Source organism: Tachysurus vachellii, chromosome 8 (assembly GCF_030014155.1).
Source record: "Tachysurus vachellii isolate PV-2020 chromosome 8, HZAU_Pvac_v1, whole genome shotgun sequence".
Lineage (NCBI taxonomy): Eukaryota > Metazoa > Chordata > Actinopteri > Siluriformes > Bagridae > Tachysurus > Tachysurus vachellii.
Window position 1 is genome coordinate 13330557 of NC_083467.1, and position 12091 is coordinate 13342647.

The 12091-nt window shown below is 40.8% G+C and overlaps 2 protein-coding genes across 14 annotated transcripts in view; one reads left to right on the forward strand and one right to left on the reverse strand.

The window, feature by feature from the left end:
- The window catches only part of usp9 (ubiquitin specific peptidase 9), a 29222-nt gene extending 23404 nt beyond the window's left edge, over nucleotides 1-5818 (forward strand). For 7 of the 13 annotated variants that reach the window (XM_060876331.1, XM_060876332.1, XM_060876334.1 and 4 more), the window contains 10 exons: nucleotides 163-388; nucleotides 496-625; nucleotides 810-995; nucleotides 1234-1454; nucleotides 1709-1797; nucleotides 1886-2042; nucleotides 2138-2350; nucleotides 3087-3194; nucleotides 3887-3982; nucleotides 4066-5818. In XM_060876331.1, the coding sequence (XP_060732314.1) occupies nucleotides 163-388; nucleotides 496-625; nucleotides 810-995; nucleotides 1234-1454; nucleotides 1709-1797; nucleotides 1886-2042; nucleotides 2138-2350; nucleotides 3087-3194; nucleotides 3887-3982; nucleotides 4066-4203 (1564 nt within the window). In that variant the 3' untranslated portion in view covers nucleotides 4204-5818. The remainder of the gene's footprint in view (nucleotides 1-162; nucleotides 389-495; nucleotides 626-809; nucleotides 996-1233; nucleotides 1455-1708; nucleotides 1798-1885; nucleotides 2043-2137; nucleotides 2351-3086; nucleotides 3195-3886; nucleotides 3983-4065) is intronic. The other 6 variants (XM_060876339.1, XM_060876340.1, XM_060876341.1 and 3 more) reach the window with 2 other exon arrangements.
- Nucleotides 5819-6050: 232 nt separating this feature from the next.
- On the reverse strand, nucleotides 6051-8450 carry rpl8 (ribosomal protein L8). Its single transcript, XM_060876345.1, has 6 exons — nucleotides 8371-8450; nucleotides 7430-7575; nucleotides 7211-7352; nucleotides 6862-7080; nucleotides 6362-6477; nucleotides 6051-6242 (listed from the first exon to the last, which is right to left on the reverse strand). The coding sequence occupies exons 2-6, from the start codon at nucleotides 7565-7567 to the stop codon at nucleotides 6084-6086; spliced, it is 774 nt and encodes a 257-aa protein (XP_060732328.1). The 5' UTR covers nucleotides 7568-7575; nucleotides 8371-8450; the 3' UTR covers nucleotides 6051-6083.
- Nucleotides 8451-12091: the final 3641 nt, after the last annotated feature.

Genomic DNA, 12091 nt, shown 5'->3' on the forward strand with positions numbered 1-12091 from the left:
ATCATCCTAAGGATATACTCTATTCAAAAACAGGCCGTAGTGTAATCGTCCTCTGAGTGCAGGTTTAGTACTTTCATAAAGTGAAAAAAATGACAGTTTATTAAATCAAAAAGGATCATTCCAATGGTTTAAAAATTATGCTACTTTACAATTAATTTCTAGGTATGATGCCCTGTGCATCCTCCTTCGACACAGCAAGAATGTACGCTGCTGGTTTGCACACAACGCCCTATTTTCCTACCCAAACCGATTCTCGGAGTACCTGCTCGAGTGCCCTAGTGCTGAGGTGCGGGGTGCTTTCTCCAAGCTCATTGTATTTATTGCACATTTCTCTCTGCATGATGGACCTTACCCATCACCTGTTGCCTCACCAGGACCATCTAGCCAGGTAAGCTTATCAAATCCATAATGAACTGATCAGTGAAAATTGAAATGGATATATACTACTGTATCTTGGTAAATTTATCTTTAACATGTTTCTGAACTTTGTGCTAGGGCTGTGATAATCTGAGCTTAAGTGACCACTTGTTACGTGCTGTGCTTAACCTGTTACGGAGAGAGGTGTCCGAGCATGGCCGTCACCTGCAGCAGTACTTCAACCTTTTTGTCATGTACGCAAACCTAGGTAAGGAATAAAGACCTGTTCTGAAAATATTTGTAAGTAAAATTATCCCATAAGGGGTACCCTCACTAGTTAGAGCGAATACTAAATGAAATGTTGCGGATCTCATTGAAAAGGGTTGTGTTGCAAAGGATCATATTTTTGGGTGAAAGTCAGAACTTTTTGTAACTTCCTATCTTTGGTGTAGGTTTGGCAGAGAAGACACAGCTGTTGAAACTTGGTGTGCCATCCACCTTTATGCTGGTGGCTCTGGATGAGGGCCCAGGCCCACCCATTAAGTACCAGTATGCTGAGTTGGGGAAGCTGTATACAGTGGTGTCTCAGCTGGTGCGTTGCTGTGACGTAACGTCTCGTATGCAGTCTTCAATCAACGGTGAGTTTCTTTCCCTCCACAACTATTTTGTATTTGCTCCAGGTTTCTGTAACTGTTGCCTGATGATGATTGACATCCTTGCTCAGTGTCGTTTGACTGACAACGCAGTCTTCTCCAGGTGTTTGAGCCGCGTTGGCTTTGCCTGGAGCTGAGGGCACATGTACAGCTCATGCTAACATACTATGGCATTATAACCAGTCTATAACCAAAACATAATCATTTTGTTTGTCTTGCGTAGGTAACCCTCCTCTTGCTAACCCGTATGGGGATCCCAGCCTGACTCAACCCATCATGCCTCTGCATCAGATGGTGGCTGAGATACTGTTTGTGCGTACCAGTTACGTGAAGAAGATCATTGAGGATTGCAGTAACTCTGAGGAGACCATCAAACTGTTGCGCTTCTGCTGCTGGGAAAACCCACAGTTCTCCTCCACTGTGCTCAGTGAACTGCTGTGGCAGGTAAAGACCATAGAACCAACAACATAGTTTTGGAAAATATAGGCTGTTGAGGAATTGACTGTTTATAGCTGTTATAATGTTACAAAGTAAAGTGAAAAACAGGAAAATTTTTAATGAACATTCCACATTTAAAGGAAACTAAATAAATAAAGGCATAAAAAGTGTTGATTTATTTTTTATTTAACAGCATGTCCTGAGGTGGTAATGTAGTCCATTGAAATTTTAACTGTTAATAACTTTTTTTCTTTTAATAGGTTGCTTACTCCTACACATATGAGCTAAGGCCTTACCTGGACTTGCTGCTACAGATCTTGCTTGTGGAAGACTCTTGGCAAACTCACAGGTCAGTCTCAACTGGTTCTGCTTAGCAGACTGCAGTCCGGCACTACACAAATTACGTTGTTTCTCATTCCTCCTTTGTGATCCACCAGGATCCACAATGTGCTCAAGGGGATCCCAGACGATCGTGACGGCCTGTTTGACACCATACAGCGTTCTAAAAATCACTACCAGAAGAGAGCTTACCAGTGCATCAAGTGCATGGTGGCACTGTTCAGCAATTGCTCAGTCGCCTATCAGATCCTTCAGGTAGCCCAAACAATTTAGAACCGTGCTTGATAAAATGTGGTTTAAATGAACCATAAAAATTAATTCCATACTCACTAAGATGTGTGTCTTCACAGAGTAATGGAGACCTGAAGAGAAAGTGGACATGGGCTGTAGAGTGGCTTGGTGATGAGTTAGAGCGCAGGCCATATACCGGCAATGCCCAGTACACATATAACAACTGGTCACCTCCTGTTCAGAGCAATGAGACCTCCAATGGCTACTTCCTGGAGCGTTCCCACAGTGCCCGCATGACTTTAGCCAAGGCTTGTGAGCTGTGCCCAGAGGAGGTATGGAAAATGCACACTGCCCACAAAAACTGGTAGCATACAATGTTTACCGAAAATACTGACGTTGTAACTTTTTATCAGGAGATAAAATTGCTTGCCAGAGGCACATTGTTTTTTTAACACAGCTTCCATTTGGAGTTTTTCTTTTAATTTAACGTTCAATTTGTTCAGCTTAATTTGCGACTGTAAACTTGTTACTTACTTTCCCTTTTGCTACTGTAGACTTATGAATTGTGTTAAATCAGCATGTTATTCAGTAACGTTATTCCTGTTAAAATATTTAAAATAAAAAACACCAGATTATATAACAGGAAAAACATGAATTTCAAGCGAATTGGTCTCTAGATTCTAACTGGGATTTTAACAGGGTTTGTTTATTACATTCTTTTTCTTTGGCTGTGCTTTTAGCATGATTTAGTGACCACAATATGCCAGTGCTATACTGAACTATAGATAGGGCTTTGAGTTTTCGAAAAATTTACTTTATAATTTTTTCTTTTCCCAGGAAGAAAGTAAATGTTTTGCCAGCATTTCTAATAGAAGTGGATAAGCCTTTTTATTCTTTTTCATTTCTTTTCTGTTTTATGAGGACTTCATTCTTTTTTTTTTCTTTGCTCATCAAAATAACCATGGCCTGTTTGGTTTAGCTTAAAATAATGTAAATTTGTCAATGTTAAGTATCGCTTGACACTTGTGTAGTATACCGTATACACTATTAACTGCCATTTCAAACTAGTGTCACTTAACGAAGCACGAGGTGGTGTCTGAAGAGGACGCAGGCCGGAAGCTGTCCTCGCCACAGCAGCTTTTGCCAGGGGAAGTGACAGGCCAACAGCAACACACTGTAAGATTCGTATGCCCCGGCCACACTGGTGCCATCTGCGTAACCTTTTGGTGTTCACAGAGCATAGGGAAGCTAAATCCATTACCCACTCCCACAAACAAGCCCCACTGTTAATTAACTGTCTTTTGTCCAAATATCAATGTGTTTATGAACTCAAACTGTTTCTTCCCACATTGCCATGCACAAGATGATCGAAAACTCTCAGCCTTGGCTATAGTGATACAGTTGACCCATCTGTATTAAGTGTGTTTGAGTGCCTTTTTTTTCTTTTAATACCTTCATTCATCAAATTGGCATAAAGGTCACAAAATATTAGTGTTAGTAAAACTTTTATATACAGAAACTATGTATTTGGCATGCAAGTAGAAAGTGTAGGTTTTTCTTACTCATTTATGACATTTGTCAGTTTGTTATTTAAGCCACAATCATGTTTGTTGCTATGTTCCTCTTAATAACAGTAATTGTTCTTGTCTTTTTGTCTGCCACAACTTTCCTTTTATTTGTTGTCAGCTTGATTATAAAGTTTTCATTTAGTAGACCAAGTCTAGTCTAAAATGTCTCCTTATGCACTTTGAACACTGCTTAGCAAGCATTTTTAGTCCATTTGATGACAATTCGTTGTTGTTGAGCTTCGTTTGAATGTTTAGATTTATATTGGGGTTTAAAGATTAATGAGTGAATGGTGTTTTTAGGAGCAGGATGAGCAGGAAGCCCCTGATGACCAGGACTCCTCTCCACCAGAAGACACGTCTCTGTATCCCCACTCTCCAGGGACACAGTATCAACAGGTAATGGACAGACCAAATATAAACAAAAAACCAAAAATATTATAAATAGTTTGTTTACTAAAGGTGTGCTTTGCCTTTTTCAGCAAAACAACCTTCCCCACGGTCAGCCATACACTGGCCCTGCAGCACAGCATATGAACAATCCTCAGCGTCCAGGTCCACGAGCACAAGAAAACTGGGAGCCCCCAGAAGAGGTGCCACCTGCCCAGACAAAAGAGTAGCACCACCTTTTCATCCTGTCCTCCATCCGAGTGCAAGACGTTTAAGCAAAGAGCGAGGCCCCAGGCCCCACCATGCAGCGTCACTCCACAAACTGTGTCTCCAGAAAATTCTGCTCCCTATCCTCCTCACCCTGGGATGGAGTATCACTGTCTGCCCTGCAGTATTACAACCTGCCTGCAGTGGATGGTGTATGGTGGTGTAACAAGCCAGGCCTGATGCACTTGTCTCATGTGATGATGGTGTACATATTCTAATAGTTTTTGACTGTTCAAAACCATCAGCACCACATGCTGGTTGGAGACTTGCGGATTTACAAAACTTTAAAACTATAAAAATGCAAAAAAATGTAAAAGAAAAAAAAAAAGCCCTGTTTAATCACCTGTGCTCAGTGGTGCAGTTTGATCCGCCTTTTGGCCCTTTCGGTCATTCAGCTCTATATTATTTTAATCCATGTCCACTCTTGGTTAATCTATCCCACCTCTGGAGCTGAGGATGGCTGTACTGTTGGCATGATGGAATGGTTGGCTGATCCTGATGCTAGGTTGACACAAGAGGTGATACAACATTTGTTCTGGAAACTTTCATAGCCTTTCCTCTTTTTTTGGTATTAATTGAATCATTTGAAAGCTCTAGTTGATATGCTGTAATGTTTTAGCATGGCTTCACACCGAACTAGTGTAGCCAAAGGGAAGTTCTGTGATCCTAACCGCCGTAGTTCCTAATCGACAGCTATTTTGACAAGCCGTTCCCCCTCCCCAAAACAAATCACTTCATCCTTTTTTTTAAATCAATATAAGAAACCAGTGGCTTCTGAATTGCACATATGTATCCTCTGACCTAACATTTGGCACTCGGTTCTTGGTGGGAATAAATGTTTAGTTTGAATTATAGGAATTTTAGAAAGAGAAAATGTATATGCAACAGTTTGCTATGCCAGGATGCCTGGAGCATTAGTGGACTATACTCGGTTTGCTTGTTTGTCTCTCCATGGTTGAACCTTGTATTAGACAAACGGACAAAAATAAAGAAATAAAAGATCAACATTGGCCACTAAAGTTGACAGCCTTCAGGTGCTGCCTGTTCACTTGCTTATTCTACTTGAACAGATTCTGCCTGGGGACTCTATTGGAGCAGAAAGTACAGAAGCAGGGTTATACCATAAGAGAACTGCTGGTTAGTTACATGGCAACTTAAACTAGATAAGGTAATATTTAGGAATAAGGGTAAACACCAGTAAATATATTTAATTGGTAACTTGAAAGCATTTTGGATTATCTAAAAATACCAAATACTCCTGCAAATAAAACTATTCTGCCCACCATATTATATTTAAATATTTTGCTGTTTTATTTTATAGAATTTATTTTGTTGTATTTCACTGAAAAGGAAAAAATAGAATTTGATTTAAGAGGAACATTTTGTCCTTGTGTTCTTTTTAAAAATACTGACTGTACAGAGTTTTGCCCTTTTTTTTGCTGACTTTTTTGTTTTGGCCATAGTGACATTGAATTCTGGAGCCACAGTCGCAATGTTAACTTTCACTTTGTGAGTTTTTTTTGTGCACAGAACTATTAGACATTGCGCCGTTCAAGAATAAAGAAAAACAAATCTTAAGCGTGTTTGTTTACATTTCTACAGACTTTTAACCTTTCAACTCCCATGTAGGTAACATTAGCATGGACCATTGCCATCTTCTGCTCTTACAGCAGTTTAAATTTTAAAACTACAAAAAGTGCAGGATGTAGCTAAAAGGAGAACATTTAATATAATTTACCAAACTTGTTCACATTCTGCAATAATTCTGTTGCTCAGTTATTCAGATGAGTGTAGACATGACAAGCCTGGCTTAGTTGGACACATTTTATTATGAAGATACAGCTTAGTTTTCTTTCTCCTGGACGGTCTTTGTTCCACGCAGTCTGCCAGTGCGGCGGGCAGCAATAAGACCGACTTTGCGTCCAGCAGGTGCGTCCCTCCTGATGGTTGAGGGTTTGCCAATGTGCTGATGGTTACCACCACCGAAGGGATGCTCAACAGGCTAAAAACACAATTCAAGTGTCAGACGCAGCACACGAGTAGAATGGTTTATACAAGCACCAGTAACACTTCAACCTACTAGCAAAAATATATATTAAAAAAAAATAATCCACTACTTACGTTCATAGCCACACCACGCACACGAGGCCAGCAGTTCCTCTTAACCTTATATTTGTGGTAGGCACGGCCTGCCTTCAGGATGGGTTTGTCAATACGACCACCACCAGCAACAACACCTTTTAGAAAGGAAATAAAGCATAATCAACTCCTCACATCTCTCATATACACACATACACAACCTATTTATTTATTTTTTATATATATAGAATCACTACACATTTCTGAGTGTGATTAGGAGCTCACGACAATTCTTTGCACCAATGAAACTTGCTATAATGGTATAGAAATGCTTGGCAACCTCATTGAACTTGTGTGTATGTGCTAAAAATTCTAACTATCTAAATGAGGTCTTTGTTTACACTTTAACCAGTTTCCAAACAAAATGCTTATATTCTGGCTGTCTGAATATCTAAATTGCTTAAGTCTCCACAGGAGTCATTCATTTAACTATAAATATTTCAGTGAAAATGTTTTACTGTCATTGCATTAGTTATACATACCAACAACAGCTCTGTTAGTGGAGGAAATGACCTTCTTGGCTCCAGATGGGAGCTTGACTCTGGATTTCTTGGTCTCTGGGTTGTGGGAGATCACGGTGGCGTAGTTTCCGGATGCACGAGCCAACTTTCCACGATCACCAGGCTTCTCTTCAAGACTGCAGATAATGGTACCCTCAGGCATGACACCAACAGGTAACACATTACCAATGTTCAGCTGGGCTACAGGTCAGAGAATTACAATAAGATTCCAACCAACATCAACAACACAGTGTGTATACGAGTCAACAGTACAACACCCACAAATAGAACACAAGAACACATCCGGAACAGCGCATTTGCTTCGATTTACCTTTCTTGCCGCAGAAGATAAACTGGCCGGTGTGGATGCCCTCAGCTGCGATAAACAGCTCGGTCCTTTTCTTGAACCTGTACGGGTCACGGAAGACCACCTTAGCAAGTGGAGCTCCACGGCCAGGATCATGAATGATGTCCTGAAAAAGATGGGTTTGTTGTTTAAGTCTTTTTTCTCTCCCTACTAAAGCAAAAATGCTCTGTGGAAAAAACTTACCTTCACAATACCCTTGATGTAGCCATGACGTTCGGCGAAGTCGATGTGTCGGAGTTTAGCAGCACCTTTCCTGTGCTTGATGTGAGCTTTAAACACTGAGCCCGCACCTTTTCTCTGTGCCCTGATCACACGGCCCATTATGCCTCCTGCACACACAACACAACACACTTAACAGTCTGCTTCACACACACACAGACACAACAACCACACTTTAACAGTCTGCTACACACACAGCTGGCTCAGACACCTGGTCTACAAATCTACATAGTGTCTCATCAAACATACACAATTTAATTGTAAATAAATCTTTTAAGGAAGATGGAACAGTATTTTCATAGATGTTTGGCTGAAATTTCAGGACTCCTCATTCCTGCACAACGTCTTATATTCAACACAAACTTTGCAGAATAATAAATATTGTACTTGGCTAGCTAACCAACACCACAGTACCTTTATCTACGTAACTTAATAATAATAATAATAATAATAATAATAACTGATTCGGGATCAGCGGGTCAATACAAACTGACACAGAACAGAGTTAGCCAACAAGCTAACTTCACTAGTTAGCACTGATGCTAATGTGTGTAGCAGCCGGTTGTGACACCGGGCCTAAAAGTTCAGTTGGGCAAAAACACCTCAGTTTTAACAGCTATAAAGTGTTTATAACGGCTCTGTGTCTCATTACAGTAAGTCACACACATTACGACCAGCAGCCGCCTGTGAGCGACAGATCCGAGGCCTGAACACGACTGTAATCAGACTTCAACCTTTTACACCGAATTTCACCCGAAAAACAGCTCCATTTAACTACACAGCGGCATAAAAAGGGACGTAAACATCACGTCAGTGTTTATTACACAAATTTAACAGTGGATGGTTAAAATCTAATAGAGATTCGGTTAAGATTAAACAGAGAGAAACAAAGACCGCTCTCATACCTAAACTCCGTTCAGGGGGAAAAGGAAGTAGAAGAGAGAGAGAGAGATTTTCTTCCGGAGAAATAGAGAGCGCGTCACGCCCCTAGTGGTGGTGATGAGAACTGCAGAGTCCCAGCCGCTCCCTATTCAGCATGTAGTGCACTTCATTAGTGTCCACACTATGTAACACACACATATAGGACAGGAACGTTAGAATGAAACCGATGTAACTGGACCAGCAGCTATTAGGTTATGGAGATTTCATATTTATTGTTAGTTCTCAGCTCCTGGAACTGTATGTTTATAATATATTCTTAACCTCAACAGGTTTGGTGAGAACTTAGATACGTATATGATATAAATTACAATTATATTTCCATGTTCAATAGAATTACAATTACACCATGTGTTTCACAGTATTAGTTACAAAAGGATTTTCATCTGTTTATTTTTCCCCTTTTCACAATCAGCCACTTTGGGCCCATATTATTCTTCATTAAGGCAGAAACCTACTAAAGTTGTCAATCACATGAGTCAATGATCAAAGTACAAGCGCATGCCATCATCCATGATGCTGCCTTTAGAATTTCATTCACTCACTCACTCACTTTCTACCGCTTAATCGAACTACCTCGGGTCACGGTCTGTGCCTATCTCATTAAGGCATCAAGGCAGGATACACCCTGTACGGAGTGCCAACCCATCTCAGGGCACACACACACTCTCATTCACTCACGCAATCACACACTACAGACAATTTTTCCAGAGATGCCAATCAACCTACCATGCATGTCTTTGGACCGGGGGAGGAAACCGGAGTACCTGGAGGAAACCACCGAGGCACGGGGAGAACATGCAAACTCCACACACCCAAGGCGGAGGTGGGAATCGAACCCCTAACCCTGGAGGTGTGAGGCGAACATGCTAACCACTAAGTCACCGTGCCCCCAAATTTCATTCAATTACATTCAATTACATTCAATTCAATTCAAATCAATTTATTTGTATAGCGCTTTTAACAATTATCCCATCTGTCTCAAAGCAGCTGTACAGAAGTATGGAAACAGAAGAGAGAGAAAAGGAAATAAATATATAAGAAGAAGAAGAAGAAGAAGAAGAAGAAGAAGAAGAAAATAAGGATAAAAATAAATACTAGAATATATACAATTAAAGTTTCACATTAATTTAAAAAAGATTAACTTAAAATTTAAAATACACTGCTCAAAAAAATAAAGGGAACACTTAAACAACACAATGTAACTCCAAGTCAATCACACTTCTGTGAAATCAAACTGCCCATTTAGGAAGCAACACTGATTGACCATCAATTTCACCTGCTGTTGTGCAAATGGAAAAGACAATATGTGGAAATTATAGGCAATTAGCAAGACACCCCCAATAAAGGAGTGGTTCTGCAGGCGGTGACCACAGACCACTTCTCAGTTCCTATGCTTTCTGGCTGAAGTTTTGGTCACTTTTGAATGCTGGCGGTGCTTTCACTCTAGTGGTAGCATGAGACAGAGTCTACAACCCTCATAAGAGGCTCAGGTAGTGCAGCTCATCCAGGATGGCACATCAATGCAAGCTGTGTCAAGAAGGTTTGCTGTGTCTGTCAGCATAGTGTCCAGAGCATGGAGGCGCTACCAGGAGACAGGCCAATACATCAGTAGACGTGGAGTAGACTGTAGGAGGGCAACAACCTAGCAGCAGAACCGCTACCTCCGCCTTTGTACAAGGAGGAACAGGAAGAGCACTGCCAGAGCCCTGCAAAATTACCTCCAACAGGCAACAAATGTGCATGTGTCTGCTCAAATGGTCAGAAACAGACTCCATGAGGGTAGTATGGGGGCCCGACGTCCACAGGTGGGGGTTGTGCTTACAGCCAAACACCGGGCAGGACGTTTGGCATTTGCCAGAGAACACCAAGATTGGCAAATTCGCCTCTAGTGCCCTGTGCTCTTCACAGGTGAAAGCAGGTTCACACTGAGCACATGTGACAGATGTGACATAGTCTGAAGATGCTATGGAGAATGTTCTACTGCGTGCAACATCCTCCAGCATGACCGGTTTGGCAGTGGGTCAGTAATGGTGTGGGGTGGCATTTCTTTGGAGGGCCGCACAGCCCTCCATGTGCTCGCCAGAGTAGCCTGACTGCCATTAGGTACCGAGATGAGATCCTCAGACCCCTTGTGAGACCATATGCCGGTGCGGTTGGCCCTGGGTTCCTAATAGTGCAAGACAATGCTAGACCTCATGTGGCTGGAGTGTGTCAGCAGTTCCTGCAAGACGAAGGCATTGATGCTATGGACTGGCCGGACCCGTTCCCCAGACCTGAATCCAATTGAGCACATCTGGGACATCATGTCTCACTCCATCCACCAACGCCACGTTGCACCACAGACTGTCCAGGAGTCGGTGGATGCTTTAGTCCAGGTCTGGGAGGAGATCCCTCAGGAGACCATCCGCCACCTCATCAGGAGCATGCCCAGACGTTGTAAGGAGGTCATACAGGCACATGGAGGCCACACACACTACTGAGCCTTATTTTGACTTGTTTTAAGGACATTACATCAAAGTTGGATCAGCCTGTAGTGTGTTTTTCCACTTCAATTTTGAGTGTGACTCCAAATCCAGATCTCCATGGGTTAATAAATTTGATTTTCATTGATAATTTTTGTGTGATTTTGTGTGAATGTTTGCACATTCAACTATGTAAAGAACAAAGTATTTAATAAGACTATTTCATTCACTCAGATCTAGGATGTATTGCTTAAGTGTTCCCTTTATTTTTTTGAGCAGTGTACTATATATCTATCCCTCTAGAACATATTCTATGCAGAGATCATGAAAAAATGTCTTTGTCATGACAAAACAACTTCTGTTATGTTGAGATAAAGTCGTTATCAAGTCAAAACAAGAGAGAAAAAATATATATAATAAGACATGGCCTCTTAGGACTTCTGTAGAAACCTGTATTGAAATATTTCATTTATGGTTTATTGCCTATTTTGCTAATGGTGGTGAAAGGCATCATACATGGGAGTGAGTCGCTGAGACTGGGATTTACACAACTGTTTTAAAAGAAGGCTAACTGCACTGTGTAAACCATAACAGTTTTTCTTTTCTTTATTTTCACGAGCGAGCCAACAAAATTAACATTATGTTTTGATGGAGTGGAGTCTGAAGTTTTTGATTTATTTGATTATTATGACATGGAGACCAAGCTTAGAAATTGCTTTAATTTGCTCAAAGCAGAACACGAATGTAGAAGAAAACATGATTTAAATGAGAGACAGTGATTTTTTTCAGCAGGTATTTTTGTTTGTTTATTCAAGCTAACTCTAGAGTCTGTTTCCAGTTGAGAAAACCATGAAGTAATTCAAGTTATACTGCGGAACATAAAATAGAAAATAAAAGGCTTTGTATAAAAACATGACTATGTGGCAATTTCCTTATATAAAGGTCAATGTTTAACTCTTTTTGTTTTGTCTCATACTGGACGTAGAAGCTCAGGTTCGTCTAGCAGTGTGTTCCAGCTCAGGTCAATGCTTTGACAAATGCACAATGCATTTAAATGTTTCTTAATGTACAGCTAGTATCTTTCCAAGTCAAGTGAAGTCAAGAAGCTTTTATTGTCATTTCAACCATATATAGATGTTGCAGTACACAGTGAAATGAGACGTTTCTCCAGGATCAGGGTGCTACATAAAACAAAGACAAGGCTAAGGACTTAGTAAGTAGT